At 48.6% G+C, this 18,437-nt stretch overlaps 2 protein-coding genes across 6 annotated transcripts in view; both read left to right on the top strand.

Annotated features, from left to right (window-relative positions):
- Acoxl (acyl-CoA oxidase like) overlaps positions 1 to 10,466 on the top strand; it is a 257,337-nt gene extending 246,871 nt beyond the window's left edge. Inside the window, exon 18 of the mRNA XM_038330539.1 lies at positions 10,201 to 10,466. Coding sequence (XP_038186467.1) covers positions 10,201 to 10,389 — 189 coding nt within the window. The 3' untranslated portion in view covers positions 10,390 to 10,466. The remainder of the gene's footprint in view (positions 1 to 10,200) is intronic.
- A 1,598-nt stretch (positions 10,467 to 12,064) lies between these two features.
- Bcl2l11 (BCL2 like 11) overlaps positions 12,065 to 18,437 on the top strand; it is a 36,678-nt gene continuing 30,305 nt past the window's right edge. Inside the window, exons 1-4 of one of the 5 annotated variants that reach the window (XM_038331119.1) lie at positions 12,071 to 12,230; positions 13,321 to 13,521; positions 15,904 to 16,040; positions 16,209 to 16,298. In XM_038331119.1, the coding sequence (XP_038187047.1) occupies positions 12,193 to 12,230; positions 13,321 to 13,521; positions 15,904 to 16,040; positions 16,209 to 16,298 (466 nt within the window). In that variant the 5' untranslated portion in view covers positions 12,071 to 12,192. Of the gene's footprint in view, positions 12,231 to 13,320; positions 13,522 to 14,084; positions 14,142 to 14,889; positions 15,099 to 15,903; positions 16,299 to 18,437 lie in introns of those variants that run through there. The other 4 variants (XM_038331122.1, XM_038331118.1, XM_038331120.1 and 1 more) reach the window with 4 other exon arrangements.

Raw genomic sequence — 18,437 nt, 5'->3', positions numbered from 1 at the left:
GCCTGCGCTGGGGTTGAGCCTCAGGTGCTCTAGAGGAGCACACCACCACAGAGCTGTGCCTGTAGTCCAGTCAGAGTGCTTTCTGGAGAACTCGCTGAATTCAGCAGGCCCTAGGTCAGTTGACTCTGGGAGTTCCTCGGCCTCCTGCTAAAGAGTCTTCCTATACTCTTTCACCCTTGTGACCTCATTGCCCTTCATCTAATTTAGAGGATCCCATCCAGTCGGAGCTGGCCTGAAAGCCGTACAGGCCAACTTCCAAGCAAGGGACATTCCTCTGGAAAGAGCTGTCCTGTTATGGCAAAATGAAGAAAATAAAATTCATTGCATTTTCCTTTAAAAATTATATTATGGGGCAGCAATTAGACTCAGTGGGTTAAGGCACTTGCCACTAAGCCTGATGACCTGTGTTCAGTCCCTTGGAGTCCACTCGATGGAAGGAGAAAACACACTACCAAACTACCAAAAGTTATTCTCTAACTCACATGGATGATATGGTATGTTACAACACACACACACACACACACACACACACACACACACACGCATACAACTACATAAATGTAAAATTATTATTAGGTCTTCATACTCTCTAGGTACCAAAAGGCACCCTTTATATATAGTGATAGTAGATGCTACTTTTTATCTTTTACAAAAACCAAAGTTTGCTTCCCCTAAAATTGCTTTAATCTTTCTTTATCTTTTACTTAAATTTTTTAATTAAAAATTAAAATAAGCCAGGCAGCGGTGGCACACGCATTTAATCCTAGCACTCAAGAGGTAGAGTCAAGCTGACCTCTGTGAGTTCAAGGCCAGCCTGGTCTACAGAGCTAGTTCTAGGACAGACTCCAAAGTTACACAGAGAAACATTATTTCAAAAAACCAAACAACAACAACAAAATTAAGATTTAAAAAAAAATGGGACTGATTTTGCTTACACCTAGATGTGTAAATTTTGGTACGCTTTGGTGAGTTTTAGCAGAAGGCAGATCATATAACACAAATGTTTATTGCAGAAAGTGCCCATTGCGTGAGAAGTGGGAGCCACCTTCCCATCCCTGCCTGCCCGTGTCCCCTGCAACTCCCACTAAGTGTTGATAACTCAGGACAGAGCTTCCCAAGAACGGAGGCCCACAGACTGACCCCTGCCCAGCATGTGTCTGATATTCCTTAGTTCATTCCTTTATTATTCTGGGTAGTGTTTCTTTAAGGAGACTTCTCTGGCCTCTCCCTGCCTCTTCTCCCTCTCCAAGTCTCTTTGCTCTTAGAACTCTGCTGTGTTGTGGCCTCTGGCAATTGGCCTTCACCTCCAGCTGACCTCAGGTATGAGTATTCACAGAGAATGCAAGTCTCAAGGTCACAGCCTATACCAGTCAAGTCTCAAGGTCACAGCCTGTGCCAGACACTTACTCATGGATACACTCTCTCTCTGTTAATATTCATTTTCCAGACCTCTGATGATGTTGAGCATCCTTTCAAGTGCTTTTTGGTCCTTTATGTCAATATTTGTGTGGAAATATCTAATTTTGTCCTCTGCTCTTTTAAAAACTACATAATATTATGTGGTAGGAATTTGCTAGACACTGTAAACACAAAACCTTTTAATTTTCCCATCCCGTGGCCTGCTCACTTTCTCGATTGTATCTTTTGATAAGAATCAGGCTTTAGATTTGGCAAAATCTAAGTTGTCAGTTTTTAATTTTCCTATGCTCACCCTTGTGTCTTTTCTGGAAACTTTTGCCTAACTGAAGGCTGTAAGGAGGCACACCCATGCTTTCCTAGAAACTAAATGGTGTTTGCTTTTATAAGGATGTCTACTTCCTATCTCAAATTAATTTCTGGGTATAGGATGATGTAGGGGTGAATTGATTTTCAGAAAGTTACCCAAGTGTCTAATCCCTACTTGTAAATAAACCTCCCTCTGTCCAGTGAAGTGCTTTGTCTTCTACTGGGAGAATCAGTTGAACATACACTTATGAGGTTGCTGGGGGTGGGGCTTCATATTCCATTCATTGATTTTTCTATTTTCACTAATTTTGTCTTGATTGTTATAATAAATCTTATATTGGTTGAATAATACAGACCTCCTATATATTGTATTCCTTTTCAAAATTGTTTTGGTTATCCTATGGATTCTTTTTTAATTTTCTATACAATTTAGAGTTGCCTGAACATTTCCTGCTTATGTTTGCGTTGATTCTAAAGTCCATTCAGAAAGAACTAGTACTCCAGCAGTCTGTGAACACGGTGCACCACTCCCTTTCGTCATTTGTCATCAGCAGACCTGTTTAAATTGGTAATAGAAGTCTTGACCATACTTCCTAACATTTAGCCTTAATTTGTATGTTCTTAAAGCAATTAAATGGTGTGTTTAACTGTACATATTCCAATTCCATGATCTAGATGTAGTATATACACAACTATTCTTTTATATTTGCTTGCACACCTAAGTCTCCTAAGTCCATATCCTACTTACAGCCCCTCTAAGTATTCACCTTTGGAGTGTGTATCTGTCATTATTATCAAGAAGGTTTGCATTCTGAAAGTTTTATCCTCATGGACACAAAAGATTTTAATAGCAACTTGCAAGGGCTACCGATTCTAGTTGGGATATGAAAAACGTTGAGAGAACTTTGTTCCCATGTGAAGAAGATACAGAATCGGGACAAAGCATAGCCATTCTGTGGGTTGGCACTGCGATTAAGGAAGAATGATGAGGGCCTGGAGAGGTGGCTCAGAGGTTAAGATCACTGGCTGGTCTTCCAGAGGTCCCGAGTTCAATTCCCAGCAACTACATGGTGGCTCACAACCACCTGTAATGAGATCAGGAAGAATGACGAAACAACTTCCTAGAAAAATGAGGTCTTTGGGGATAAACCAGAAGCCCTGGATGCTTCAAACATGAGGTGAGCAGTTGTCTAGAATGTACACATGTAGCAGTGTGGGCTTATCCCGTGGGGGAGGCTCCAAAGGCTGAGCTAACATCGCTAGAATTGGGAAACCTGAAACATAGTAGCCACCACTGCTCCAGCAGTTCCGTGGTACAGAATATCAGACTGGCGAGGGTGTAAGGCACAGAGAGGTCTGCGGAGGTTGCAGATACTACCACATTCTAGTCAGGAGACTTAAACACCCATAGATTTTGGCATCTACAAGAATGTATCCCAGGCTCGGAAACACTCCCTGAAGCCTCCAAAGGGATGTATTTAGTTCTGGCGGCTTGTGAGGCTTCTGCCCTTGAAGAAATTTTTGCGACTGAAAAATCACTCCCTCTTGGTTATGTACCTTATCAGGCTAAACCATCAGTTGATTAAAATACCATATTCTTTGGTATTAAAAGGTGTGAAACTAATGCTGCAGCTCTATGATAACCACCTAATTGAATATTCTTTCTCGTTTTGTGTAAATGCCTTTGTCTGTTAAAAATGCTACCAAGCGCAGCCCTGTGGTTACTTTAATTCCATTGCCAATACTTTCATATGGTTTCCTGTATTCTGAAGAGAAAGCGATGAGCACTTCTTTAGAAACTTGTCCTCTTATGAATCAGCAGCAGCCTGAATCAATGTCAGACGCTTTATTAAGTGGTTAAAGTTGGTGCCTCTGTGTCAGCGCCTTTGTCTTAGGTAACGGTGATTAAGCATTCTCAGTAAAAGAAATGCCAGATAATAAGGAAATCACATTTAGTGCTAACTAGAGAATCTAGAGAATCTGTGATAATTGTGGGAGGGCTAGGGATGTAGTTCGGGGGTGGGGTGCTTATATGACATGTGTGAGGTCCTGGATTCAAGCCTGTGAACCACAGATCATCATCATCATCATCATCATTTTTCTGTCTTTGTGTGTGTGGCATACATGTATATTTGCATGTTTTACATGTATATAGGCACACATGTATGCTCATGCATATGTATGTGCATGCATGCAGAAGCCCGAGATTGATATAAAGAGTCATCCTTCATTGATCCTTTTCCACCTTATTCATTGAGGCAAGGTCTCGCAATAAAACCCAGAGTTCTTTAATACCACCAGTCTTCTGGCTAGCTTACTCTGAAGATCCTGTTTCTGCCTTCTGAGACTGAAATTACAGATGGACCTCCATAACCAATAGTCATTTATATGGGCTTTGGGAACCTGAACCCCAGTCCTCAAACTTGGTCAGCAAGCACTTTAACCACTGAGCCATCTCCTCAGCCAGAAATAATGATATTTTGTATGCTCAGTCTGTGCAAGAGTCATGTAACACTTCTTAGCGATAAGAAACATACCTTGGTTAGAACAGCAGCGTTGAGGGTCAAAGCCCCATTCTTTCACTGAAACGGGCATTTCTAGGAATTCTTAGCAAATAGTTGAATGCTGTGTTACTCAGTTGAAAACATTGCAAAAGGAAGGACGTTTCGAAGGTCTGTCTGTTTGTACTCCTCCTCTCTACTTAGCTTGAATGACATGCTGCTGCTGCTGCTGCTGCCGCTGCCGCCGCCACTGCAGCCACCGTTAGCTTAGGAAGGCAGCCTCCTCAAATGTAACTTTTCCACTTATGCCAACACTGGCAGCTAGAATCTAAATGGATACAGAATGTTCCGATGGAGTCCTGACTGATTTGACCCACAAAATTCTGTTTTGTGCCTACTGAATCTTGACCACAGAAGACACCATGGGGGAGCAGGTGTTCTTGAAACTGGGGGTTCAAGCAAGCTAAAGAGTGATCCTGCCATGAGCAATGGACCTGTGGCCAGTAAAGACGGAAGGGCCCTCTCTCCACATGGGGGGGGTGGGGAGGGGAATGGTAGAGAGAATCTCAGAGTCAGGTGAGAGGTGATGCCTTGCGTGAGCCTATGGGACATGTCGACCTCTGTGCTGTGAGTTGGTGCTAGGGTGGCATGTTACCTGTGGAGGACTTACCCTCTGGCTACTCCACGAGACAGTGTTAGTTAGCCTTTATAAAGGCTAAGTAATTTGTCCTGCTTTTCTCCTATCTGTGACTGATCCCTGACAGGAGGCAATTCAAAGGAGGAAGGATTTACATAGGCTCGCAGCTCAAGGGTGCAGTCTACCATTGTGGGAAGACATGGCAGCAGGAGCTTCCTCACCTCTTAGTGGATGGGGGACAGGCGCTCGGCTGGCTTTCGCTCATTTTTATCCAGGCCAGGTCCCCCAGCCAATGGGGTGGTCCAGCCTGCATTCAAAGTGGTTCTCCTGGCTCAGAGCAGTCCTCTCCTTAAAAGCCATCAGAACTCCCCCTGCCTTCCCCCATTCCTCCACACACATACACAAAGGTGTGTCATCTCATGTATGTTCTTCCACACACATACACAAAGGTGTGTCATCTCATGTATGTTCTTCCACACACATACACAAAGATGTGTTGCCTCATGTATGTTCTTCCACACACATACACAAAGGTGTGTCATCTCATGTATGTTCTATATGTTTACTAATTCAATCAAGTTGATAATCAAAATTACCCAATGTAAAAGTCTTAGAGGACTGTAAATGGGTAGGGAAGGAGCCAGAGCAAGGCCTCTGAATGTTCAGTGAAAAATGCCAGTTATGCATCACAGCAGGAGAAAGATATTAAGTGATAACCACATATAATACAGAATATCGGACTAGGTAATGCACACCTTTAATTCCAGCACTCAAGAGGCAGCTGCAGGTAGATAGCTGTGAGTTTGTGAACAGCCTGGTCTACATAACGAGTTCCAGGCCAGCCAGACCTGTACAGTTAAGACTCGGCCTCAAAAACAAAACCAAAGCAATACAGAAACCTCATTTTACCAGTAGCTTAAATTTTATCCCCATCACATCTTTGGACCAAGCAATATTTCTTAATTATTTGAAGATTCCCATTCCTTCGTGTGTGGATGCTTGGGTGTGTGCATGGGTGTACATGTGTATGTGTGCATATGGTAGCCAAAGTCCACATCGAGTGTCTTCCTCGGTAGCTCTCTTCCGCCTTTTCTTTTTCAGAGACACGGTTTCTCACCAAGCTTGGAGCTCACTGAGTGGGCCAGACTGTTTAGTCAGCAATCCCCAGGAATCGCCACCTCCACCAGCAGTGCTGGAATGGAAGATGTATGTTGGACCAGTTTATGTGATGCCTCTCGTTTAATATCTCAGGTGTGGGTCCTCACGTGTGTGTGGCAAGCACTGTAACAACTGAGCCATCTCTCCAGCCCTGAAGATACTCACTCTTGCTTTTTAAAAAGGTTCATTTTATTTTTTTGTAGGTGTATGTATGTCTCTGTGTCAGTGTGTATACACACATGGATCCCATGAAGTTTGATATAAGTACGGGTACTTATAACCGTATGCGGATGCTGGGAACAAAACTCAGGTCCAGTGCAAGAGCAGCAAGCTCTCTTCACCGCTGAGCCATCCTCAGCCCCAATTCCTCTTGTTTTTTGGTTTCTCTCCCAATATCCAGGTTCATCAAAAATCAAGTTGGCTGAAAATAATGAACAAGAAATTACTCAATACCAAACAGTCCTTTCGACGATGGAAGTCAGCTCCAGCTGGTTCTTTCTGAAAAGAGGATATAACTGATGTAGCAAGTTTATTTGCTTTGCATTTCTGGATCTCAACCATCGATAGTGATGAATTCCAGTTCTGTGAGGCTGCAACCTTGGCAGTTCTTTGGGCAGTCTGCAGTGTGATCATTGCTGGGTTATAGTCAAGAGGGCACAAAGTGCTGGGAGGGACAAGGTAGCCCTTTGACAGCATCGGCAGTGGGTGCTGCCTGTTAGTCAAGACTCCTTGGTCCTTCTTCATCAGGTTTCCAGCCTCCAACAGGTGATACAGGACAGAAATTGGAATCAGGGTCACAGGACAGCATGAATGGGGACTGTGAAGCCTCTTTTAAGGCCTCAGCTATAGGATTCACTTTCTCGACATTCTACCACCTGAATGAACCACATGTCCTCTAAAATTCATGGGATGGATATAAAGACTCTCTAGCACAGTGTTCTAGCAGGAAACAGGCTCATCTGATTAGCTTTTCATTTCTCTATGCCTTTCAACTTGGGTTTCCCTGAAAACATTTGGAGCTGGAAAAAGAGGCATGACATACAAAAGCAGAAAAGGCTTACGCACAGAGGTCAAACAGTGGCGGGGTACCACACCCTGCAAACTTCTATATTGTCAGGGCCTTGCTGAGTGAAAATAAGAGAGCTTAGAGGGTGGGAAGCTTAGAGATTGCTGGTATGAGGCTATCCTATCCTAATTGGCTTTGGCAGTGCTGGTAGAGTCAATCAGAAGAGAAGACACTAGTGCAAGAAGGTGGGGATAGGCAGCCAAACGGGATAGAAATCCTTTCTTTCAGGTTACATAGTAATATATCCACACTCTTGATCCTAATGCTTCTGCTTGCTTCCTTATTTGTTATTTATTATCTTATGTATCATAATACATGCAAGTACCTGCAGAGGCCAGAAGAGGGTATCAGATCTCTTGGAACCCATGTTATAGGCAGTTGTGAACCACCTAACCTGGGTGCTGGGAGCCAAACCTGAGTCCTCTGTTGTGGGATATTTGATTGCACTGTGTGAAAGACACCTTCTAATTGGTTTAATAAATTGCTGAATGGCCAATAGCTAGGCAGGAGAGGATAGGAGAAACTTCCGGAAAGAGATAGGAACTCTGTGAGGGATCTGAGGCATGGAGAATTTGCCAGTGAGCCATGGGGAAGTTGAATGTCCAGTATGGAGGAGAGGTAATGAACCATGTGGCAGAGCATAGATTAATATAAATGGGTTAACATGAGTTATAAGACCTAGTTGGGAACAAGCCTAAGCTAAAGCCAAGCTTTTATAATTATTAAGAAGTCTCCATGTCATTATTTGGGAGCTGGTGATGCAAAGAAAGTCTGACTACAGTCCTCTGAAAGAGCAGCAAGGGCTTGTAACCCCGAGGCATCTCTGCAGGCCCTATTCAAGCACTTTTTTTATTAAGGGGATTGTTTTTATTTATTTTAAGATTTATTTTTATTTTATGTGTATGAGTGTTTGTTTACATGTGCATATATGTACCATATGTGTCCCTGGTGCCCAGGGAGGCCAAAAGAGAGCACTGGATCCCCTGGAACTGGAGTTACAGAGATCTGTTAGCTAGTATGTGGGTACTGGTAACTGATCCCAGGTTCTCCGCAAGAGCAGCAAGTATGCTTAACCACTGAGCCATATTGCCAGCCCCTACACAGGCTTCTTTTTTTGAAGCCTCTAAAACTTTGCAGTAGCTTTCTACTTGTAAGAGGTTATAACTGTCTGCAGTGTGCCGCGTGTAGGTAAGCTTTTCAAGTCCATCATGGCCCCCAGCACAGGGCAGGACTGCAGTTCAAATACTGGAAGCGAAAGGAGGGGGATGGTTATGAACTTTTTAATAGGCAGAGCTGCATAGAAGCAGGGTGTGCCACAGGAGTCCCACCCCATCTACACAATCGGGGTTCTAGTGCAGTAAACATGGAGAAAACCAGAAGGACGGGTGTTTTAGACTATGCGAGCGATAGCTTGAGATTTAGAGAGTATCTCGCCAGGAAATGTTTGGTGTTCTTAGGTGGTCGGTGTTCTTTTCCATTGTCTGTGGTGTGCTCATTCCTGGAGGATTATGGGTATAGAAATACTCTTCCTCGCCAGCCATTTGGTGGTGCTTCTTCCTCCTCCTCCTCCTTTCCCCAGCAAACCGAAGTCATGTAATTTCTGCCTCTGACCGTTACTTCTACAGTTAGCACTAGACAAACCAAACCCATAGTGTTCTCTCACAAGCCTTCTTTCGAAGCAAGTTTCCCCCATTGGCGAATACATGACAAGAGTTGGCCTCGCTGCCTTAATGGAACCCAAAGGGAACGTTATCTTGACTAATTACATGACGGCACGTGGCGAGTTCAGGGACTGTGTAGACCATCTATCTCATGGTTTTGAAATGCGTGGTTAAAGCCATCTAGAGTTGACAGACTAGTTGGGGATTTGTCAAGAGTATTAATTACGGACTTGGAAATCTAGTCAGTTGCAGTCTGTCTTGTCGCATCTTAAAAAGTGATCAAAGTCTTTTCAGTCCTTTTTTCATGGTGCCTAACCATGGTGTGTGAAGAACAAAGCTTTTCCTTAGAAATCACAGGTACAATAGGGCACATTTTTAAGGAAGAAGTCCTGAATGTGCCCTTCCCGCCACACTTCTTTCCCCTCTCTCCCTTCTCCCTTTCATTTGGGGAGTCACTATAGTTTCTGAACACCTGAGATTTTTTTTTTGGGGGGGGGGAGCGTTGCAGAAAAAAATTCAGTCCTAAAATATGGGCAGCACACAAGGACAAGGGTGGGGCCCATAAAAGTGGTTTTTAAAACCATGAAAATAAACTACGAAGCCTGGAGGTTGTTGTGATTTAATCAAAGAAATGTATAGCTAGCTTTATGAAGACTTGAAAAAAAATGTCAGAGTTGTAGTATGTAGCTACTTTGGGGAAAAAAATACAGGCCTCTGCCCTTGTTCAGATCTAGAAAAATAATCCTTTATTTTGGCTGCCTTGGATGTGGTGTGTGTGTGTGTGTGTGTGTGTGTGTGTGTGTGTGTGTGTGTGTTGGCATTCAAATCACGAAAAATGAAATAGAAACACAGCCAATAGTACAACTTCTCCAAAGCTCTAGCCTGCCACATCCCCTGCCTTCTGGGAAGTCTATCGGGATGTACCTGAAGTGGCTAGCAGAGTGAGAGCTACCGCTCGTCCGTTTACCACTGTTGGAGAGCACGGAAAGTGATGGGCGGCGCTTAGCCTTGGCTTGCTTGGTGGTCCATCCAGTCTTGGGGACCCTCGCTCCCGCCTTTCAGGCTCTGTTGGCACCTTCTGCCACTCATCTTTTTAGAGACTCTTCTTGTCAATTGCCTCTGCGCGCCAGAGGGTGGCACTCCAGAGGTGGATTAGAAGGGCAGGAAGAAGAAAAGGGAGCAAAGAGGAGGCAGAGTTAATTCTCAGACCTTGGTCTTTTAGTTACCAAAATAATCTTGGGAAAGAGCTCCAACCCTTAGCAGAAAAACCTAGATTTCGGCAGGACCTGGGGGTCAGAGACTTAGAAATTTCAAAGAAGATACAGGTTTATTTGAGACAATAACTTCCTGTGTTGTGGAGAATTTCAGCCCTTGTGAGTGATTGGGGGCGGATGGAAAGTCCTCCGTGAGCGCGCCCACATCCGACCTGTCCCTTTGTGTTGTGTTTTGCAGTTGCTGGATTTGTGCGAGTCCGTGAAGGATGACGCCCTGAAGGTGATCTCTGCCTTTAACATTCCACACACCAACCTCCATGCACCAATCGCAGGAATTCCCAACCCCCGGGCTGCCTGGGCCTTCTACCCCGCGCCTACGCCACCGCTGGTGCGGGAAGGGGCGCGCTCCCAGCTGTCCAAGCTGTGAGCCAGACTATTAACCAGCAGGGCAAGAAATACAGTGCTCCGTCCGCAGCTTGCCCTTGCCATGGAGTTCCCTTCAAATACAAAGTTGGAGCAGGGGCAAAAGTGACAGGTGCACGACCACCATACTCGGGGGTTTGGGTCATGCTAAGGTTGACAAGGCTCAGGACAGGTTATGGGGAGGAGGGGGGAGGGGCGGGAGAAGGAGACTAGATGGAAACTCGGGGAGTACAGTGATTTATCCTGGTCTGTTAACCTCTCCTGGCCCTTGCCTTGACCTCTCCCAGCCGCTGCGCTGGATCCTCAGACGATCCGGTGGTCTTGCCCAGAGCCTGATGCCACCAAAGACCTTTGCTGTCATCGGTGACTCAGATTCCAAGTGACTTCGAAAAACTCTGGTGCTGGGTGAAAAAAAAAAATCAAAACATAAAATTCAAACACCCTCAGGCAAAAGGGGCGGAGGAAAGCTCCACCCACTCCAAGTGCGGGCAAAAGTTCAACAAGGGGTGCTTAGTGAATCAGACTTGCTTCGAGCTCTGCTAGAAAACAGGCTGGCGAGAGAGAGGGGAGCGTGATCCTGGAGTCAAGCTGGTCCCACCAGGTAGGCGATCTCCGGACCACAGGACGACGCGCGACAAACGTTTCATAGCGCTACACTATAATCTGCCCTTTAGAAAAGCGTAGATGCAGGTTTAATAAATTAAGCAATAGAAAATCCCGCACCTTGGAGGGGTAGGGGACGCGGGCCTGGGGAATCGCTGCAATAAACTGCTTTTGGAATTTGGAGAGATTACACAGGCGGAAATGAATTTCTCATTTATGTCCTGACTTTGCGTTGCCCAGTTTCACTCTTAACTCTAGCTATCGTCTTGCTTCCTTCTCTCCATATCCCGTTGTCAGCCTCGGGAAGGCACGGGTGACCCACTAGCCCTTCCCGCGTTGCTCTTCTCTGCCATCAAATTGATCCCACGAGTTCGTTCTCCTGACACTGCGGGAAAAGGCTACAAGGGCCCAAGGGCTTGCAGCCACCTGTCGTGAGGCATTTGGTGGAAGCTCGCTAAACTGCCTTATTCTCTGGTGATGCAAAGAGCCTCCACTTCCAGGCCGTCTCCCTAATTAAGCCCTAAATGAGAGCACATAGCCCAGCCTGTTGCTTTCCCCGGTGCCTGTATGTTTTCTTTTAGCGTGCCCAGAGTTGCAAAATCGGAAGACTCCTGGGTAGCCTGCTCCTACAAAGAGAAGGGGCGATAAAGACTTTCTTTTTTTTTCTTGTGTGGTTCTTTTCTAGCCCGATTTGGAGGTGCACGGCTCCTGGCCAAGAGCGCGGGGCAGGCAGACTTGTTATTGGCTAAGGACTCTAGGAGCACTAGCAGACCGGGTTGCATGGGTGGGATGCGGAGTGGACAACGCACAGCGCTAACTCGCAGCCTTGGTCAGGATAGACCTGGATCTGCCGCTGCTTGGCTGCATCCATGCCAATGCCCTGTGAGCTCCTGTAGCGAACACCCCTCACCCACAGAAGGGACGTGGCTTTGCCGCGAGTCCCCCAGCTCCCCTGGGAACCAGTGGCTTCTTTGATCTCCCTCAGGATTCACCTGAGAACCAAGACTTTAACCCTGGGTTGTGCTGTGTCACGCTGACGTTAGAACCGCTTATAAACACCGAAATGACCAAGATGGTTCGACGTTGGGACGATAGGTCGCGTCACTTTTTCATGAAAAGGTCACTTCCTTCTCTCTGCCAGCCTGGATGCAGGCTGGGTAGTCCTTAAATGGAGTTTCTTTAATCTTCACACTTAGGATGCCGGATGTTCCATTTCCAGAACAACTTCTCCCGGTCTCCGTGGTGAGAGAGTGAAAGGGGTTGGGGGTGGGGTGTGTGGCACCATTGACTTCAAGACTTCGACTGGGGACACGAAGGCCTCAGGAGGATCAGGGGATTTTTCGACCCCCATATGGCTTTGCCGGCGCGACCCGAAATCTGCTGCTCCGTCCGCAGTCAGTCGCCAGCTTCAGCCGGCTGATGCACAATTCCTGGCGGTAGTCTGTGAGCCCCCCAAATTTAGAGACATAACGCACGGCACAACCGTCTTTCCTCGGTAGACCATCCCCATTTTTCCTTATAGTTATTCTTTTATAGTTTCTTTCTCATCCCCTATTTCATATGCTTGTCGTGCACGGCTATTGCGACCCGAAGCTGAGCTGTAGACCTAGGATCTCCCTGCCTTTTCTCAACTGCCCTTCCTACCTCTTAAGAAACTGGGCACTGGGGAAAACAACAACACACACACACACACCACTCACGACCAGGGAGACCCTAAATGGCGACACAAGACAGTGGCGTTGAAGAGTCCTGCACCAGGCACAGCTGAGGAGGGGTGAACGTTTTGCTAATTTGGGTTCCCCGGAGGCCATAAATTTTTGGAGAGGACAGTCAAAGGCCAGTGCCCATTCTAGCACCAACCCAGTCCCCACGGTTTGGGGCTGAGAAGCTCCGCAAAGCAAGCGCGCAGGGACTCGTTCTTAGACTTCCCACTGGTGCCCGCGGCAGGCTGGACACAGCAGTGTGCCCTGAGCGCCCCCTAAGTTCCGCTCTGCGAGGTGGCCGCTCCCGGCGGACAGGGAGGGGCAGAGAGGGGCGTGTACGTTTGGGGTGGAGGATGGGCTTGCATGCAGCTGCCCGCAGGCCAAGTCACTAGGGTAAACACGCTGGGGTGGGCGGAGCGCGCGCACGGCGGGGCTACCCTCGCCAGTACCTGTCGCAGCCTGCACGCGCCAGCGGCCAGGGGGGCTGCGGGGGTGGGGTGGGGCTTGCTTTCCGGCTCGGTGAGGGCTGGACCGAGCGGGGGCGGAGCCCGCGGTGATTGGGCACGGGAGCGGGGGCCCAGTAGGAGCAGAGTCACTGGGCCAGGCTGGTTTCACTTCGCTCCCTGCAGGCACTGGGTCACCAGCGGGTTGGAGCTCTGCGGTCCTTGCCGCCGTCGCAGTCACCGGATTCCTGCAGCCGTTCTGCGAACCGTGCCCCACTTGCATCTGCACAACCTCTGCTGCTCCCCCGCCGCCACCGCCTCGGCGCCCTTCCACTGGCCCTCGTTCCCCCAATGTCTGACTCTGATTCTCGGACTGAGAAACGCAAGGTAAACTCTCCGCGATTCGCGGTTTTCGGGGCGCAGGCCGGGGACGGATGGAAGAGAGGCGCCTCACCCGCGGAGCGGGTTCATCTGTCTCTGGTGTCGCACGTGCGGGCGGAGGCGTTGGTTTGTCCCGCTTGGCGCGCGGTTGCAGGAGGCGAATGCCGCAAAGTCTGGCCTCGGTTCCTGCCTGGCAGGGCATTTCTGGGAAAGGGTCGTAGGCACAGAAGCTGCGGGTGCTTAGCCGAAGTCTGGCTTGGGTCGGGATGCCGCACGAAGGGTTGGTGAGGCATCTCTCGAGGGCCGGGCGGGCGCGTAGACTCGGCTTGGAGCCGAGGACCCGCCGACAGCGCGTCCAGCCGGGAAGCGTCGCCGCTAGCCAGGCGGCCCTGGAGAAGTAGCCGAGCTTTAGCTACGGGCGGGTAGACTTGGCTCTTCGCTGGCGCTGCTTCATTGCGGAGGTTTATTAAAATCACACGCGCCCAGACTTTGCTTGTATTCATTCAAGCCATGGTTTGGCCACAGTGACCGATTTCGTTGCACAGATGTCCCCGTCGGCCCGGTTCAGTTTGCGAGCGTCCTGTGAACGCCGAGGGCCACAGTATCTACAGGAGCCGAGAGATCCCGTAGGCATCCCAGGACCACTTAGGCCACGCAAGTTCCGAGCCCCGGGCAGCTGACTGCCCGATCGGCTCTTTGAAGCGGGATCGCAGCGTGACCCAGTCGCATTGGCTGGTGGCTCGGTGATCTCCCGGGCCTGTTGCCCCTAGGCAGGCACTGCTTGTGAAAGGGTAACTGGACGCTGGGGGCCGGGAGTTTGGAGGTACACGCCCGAGAGACCCGAGATGGTCGTTCTTATTTGGTGCGTGTCGGTGACACATGGGGCACAACAGGTGAAGTTGCAGAGAAGTTCAGCTCGGGACAGCGAAGGCCGTTACGGTCTTTTGCCCCGGGTGGCCTGGAATGGGATCGTGGCCCCGCGGATCCCAGGAGGGCGCGGGTCCCGCTTTGTCTCTAGAGTCCCGCTGCCCAGGCGGCGGGAACTCCCGCAGGGCGCGCGGCGTCCGGGCCGGGTCCAGGGGCGGGGCGGGGCGCGGAGCGAATCAGCCCGGCCCCCTAACTTCTAGCCAGAGCCGCGGCGGCCGGCACAGCCGGAGTGGCGCTGGGCGGCGAGTTTGTCAACAATCGCCTCGCCTTCGGCTGCCTGACCCGTAGGCGCCGCCCCCGCCGCCTCTGCCCATTGGCTACGATGGGGAGCCACCGAGCACGGTCCAATGGGGAGCACTGGCAGCCGGCGCCAGCGGCGCGGGGCTGGCGGTGCCCGAACGGCGGCGGGAGCTGCGCGCGAGGGGCGGAGCGGGGGGGAGGCGGAGGATGTTCCCGGCGGTGGCCGGTGCAGCGCGGGCCAGAGGCGCGGCGCGCGAAACCTTAGGCTCCCCAGCGGAGCGTGGCGGCGGGCGGACGGGCAGGCGCGGAACTCTGGAGCCCACGGCTCGGCTTTGTTTTCCTTGCTTTCTCGGTGGCGACGCTCAGGGGTCGTCTGATCGGCGCAGGACACCGCGCTCGGAAGGGAAGGGGAGGACGTGAGTTTGCGAGGTGGCTCTGGGATTTAAAGAGTCTACGGGGTGGAAGCAGCCGCGCGCCGGCTATTGCGGAGCGCGCGCAGCTAGGTGTGGAGCTTGCAAGGGGATGGCTCTGATGGCCCCCATTTGGAAGTGGACACATTCCGGCAAGGTTGCTCCCGGGAGAAATGGTTTCGTGTTTGGGGTGGCGCGCAGGGGGTTGGCAGCAGGAGGGACCTTGCGGCCGAGGGCGCTCGACCCGGGCGGAGCTGCGCTCGGAGTTACAAACTCTATTGTGACGCACTTACTACGACTGACGGCCGCTGCCAAACCTTCTCCAGACTTGCTGCCCTCAGCATTTTCGGCAAACAATGGGGCCGGAGCAGGGAAGGCGGCCAGCCGCCTGCAATCTCTGCATCTGCGCCCGCTCCTGTGCTCCAACGCAGCGTCTGAGCCCGGGAAATGAGAGCCCGCTGGGACTTTCAGACTTGATACAAGTTTGTCCTGAACGAAAAGCACGAAATGTAGTAGACTTCCCACGAGCTGCTGCTCAGGAAACTTCTGTGCTTGTGTATGTGCTAGAGCGCGCCAACCTCACAAGCTATGGAGTGGATACTTTGTTTTGTTTGGTGGTCTAATTTGGTTTCTCCCGGCACCAAAATAAACACCTTCATTATTTTGAGTGCACTTTTAATCTTACTCGGAAGATGGTCAGAAAAGTAAACATAAAGACGTGAGGTTGACTCTGGACTTTGTAAAGAGTAGGTGAAATGATTTTTATAACTTAGTTTGCTGAAGATAATCTTTTCCCCCGGTTTTCTTGCAGAAAAAAAGACCAAATGGCCAAGCAACCTTCTGATGTAAGTTCTGAGTGTGACAGAGAAGGTGGACAATTGCAGCCTGCTGAGAGGCCTCCCCAGCTCAGGCCTGGGGCCCCTACCTCCCTACAGACAGAACCGCAAGGTAATCCCGACGGCGAAGGGGACCGCTGCCCCCACGGCAGCCCTCAGGGCCCGCTGGCCCCAACGGCCAGCCCTGGCCCTTTTGCTACCAGATCCCCACTTTTCATCCGTGTGAGAAGATCTTCTCTGCTGTCCCGGTCCTCCAGTGGGTATTTCTCTTTTGACACAGACAGGAGTCCGGCACCCATGAGTTGTGACAAGTCAACACAAACCCCAAGTCCTCATTGCCAGGTCTTCAACCATTATCTCAGTGCAATGGGTAAGCCATACCCGGGTAAGAAAAGAGGCAGTTGGTGTGTGCTTGTTTGAATATTGGTTCAAGGATGTGGGTAGCATTTGAAGCCTCGGTTGAGTGACTTATTCTATATTTTGATGGAAATGGAAGATGTTTAGAGATTCCTGACAGTTTTTTAATTCGCAAATTTCGTGGCATGAATTTATGGAGGTACAAACATCAACCTATTGAGTTGCAAAGTTTGAATCTCTGCAACCTTCAAGCTGAAGCTTATAACCATGATATGATTGCTTTTAAATGCTAAGCTTAGATATTAATATCATTGGGTTGGAAAGGGACCTGGTCAGATATATAAAATATTTAATAACCACTGGGAGTGTAAAAGAAGAGATGGACACGTTGATCATTTCTGAAGACAGCCTCTGCAGAGATTGTGTGTCACAGAACCAACATAGAGCCCTGAAGATGGTTTTATGCCTAAATTTTCCCTAAAGCTCATTCTTGCTTTAAGGGATCGAATTTAGTATGGATGGGATTAGATTGTAGATTTTTTTTTTTCAAGGGCTAAAGTCAGTGTTAGAATGTGTTTTAAAAAAAATACATTCTTGTTTTTGAGATTTCATTCATGCCTACGGTTTCATTTGATCAAACTCATCCCCTCTCCCTAACAACTCCCAGATCTGTGTGTGTGAGAATCTTAACCAAGAGTGGCAGAAAAGTCAGTGATGATGCACAGTAAAGCTGTTGAGGTCGGGTCAGTGGCGTTTGGGAGAGTTTGCCCCATCAGCACCGAGGTTGCCTCCGACTGTGGCCATGGGAACATGAGGTCTCAGAGTGTATCGTAACCAGGCCTGCGGGTTCTAAAGTCAAATGTCCCAACATTTAAACATTGACAACTACACTAGCTCCTTTACTGAGTGTTAAAAGCCAGATTGAGACATCTGTAGACTTGATTTGACTCTTAGACCAAGCTTATGACTTAGGCTGTGCATATTTCTGGTTCACCCCAGGAAAGGGATGGTTCTGCACGTTGCATCTCCACCAAAGACAAAAGTCTGTATTTTGATCTTCTCATCCAGAACCATGTTTGGTATGTGTCCCGCTAGCCAGTCCTGCAGAAGACATCAGGAACGTGTTCATGGTGTCCGTTAGCACGTTTGGTATCTGAGCCATATGTTAGCTGCACATTGCCTGAGTTCTGGGGACTGTTAAGTCCTATTAACTGAAAGGAACTGGAAGTCCTGTGTCCGTTATTACTTTAGCTATTACTGGCAGTAGTGTTCCTGAGCAGGCACTTGCCACCGTTCCACCCTAAAGCAGCCTAGGGTATGCATCCATCTACAGCATGTGCTGAGTTAACAGGGCTCCTTGGTATATGTACATAAAAACCTGCCTTTTAAGAACCCTCTGGAAGCTATTAGGGTTTTACACTGCTGGCCAGGCTAATGGTCTCTGCAGGTGGTGGGATAATCTGGGGAAATATTTTCTCCTTCCCTGCTAACTAGGAATAGTGGACAAGTCAGTGCCTTTTCTAATGGGAAGATGGTCACAGTTGTTTTGTTTGGGTTCCTGTACTCTTTGGGAAGCCAATTACAGTGTCATTCACCATGATTGGAGATGACAGATCAGGGCTTTAAAGATCACAATCTCCATTCTTAGACAGAGTTGATGGTTATACCTGTGCAGTATTAGTTGGGAGGATAGCTCAACATCTGGTAAGCTGTGGGTTTAAACTGTAAGTTACAGGGGTTTGTGTGAAATTAATGCACCAAGGTAGGGTTTTAACAGTAAGTTCTTGAGAGATTTGATTGAGGAGAGGTTATGTTGGGATGGGGTGTGGCAGAGGACCTAGCCAGATATTAAGTTAAATACACTTAGAATGTTTATCCACAAATATAGTGATATTTCATTTGTATTTTAATAAGTAAAGCTTGCCTGAAGTTCAGAGAGTAAAACAGCCATCCACTGGCTCTTACCTCTTCCTCAGTTCAAAATGGCGCGCCTGCCTCCAGGAATTCTCAGAATGAGACCGTATGTGAGAGCTGTGTTCTCCCGTCTTATATTCCTCTCTAGTGCTGGGATTAAAGGTGTACACCATTACTGCCAGGTTTCTATGGCAAACTAGTGTGGATACTGGGATTAAAGGTGTGTGTTACCACTGTA

Source organism: Arvicola amphibius, chromosome 5 (genome assembly GCF_903992535.2).
Source record: "Arvicola amphibius chromosome 5, mArvAmp1.2, whole genome shotgun sequence".
NCBI lineage: Eukaryota > Metazoa > Chordata > Mammalia > Rodentia > Cricetidae > Arvicola > Arvicola amphibius.
Note: the sequence above shows the minus strand (reverse complement) of the source record. Positions and strands in the feature narration are given on the sequence as shown.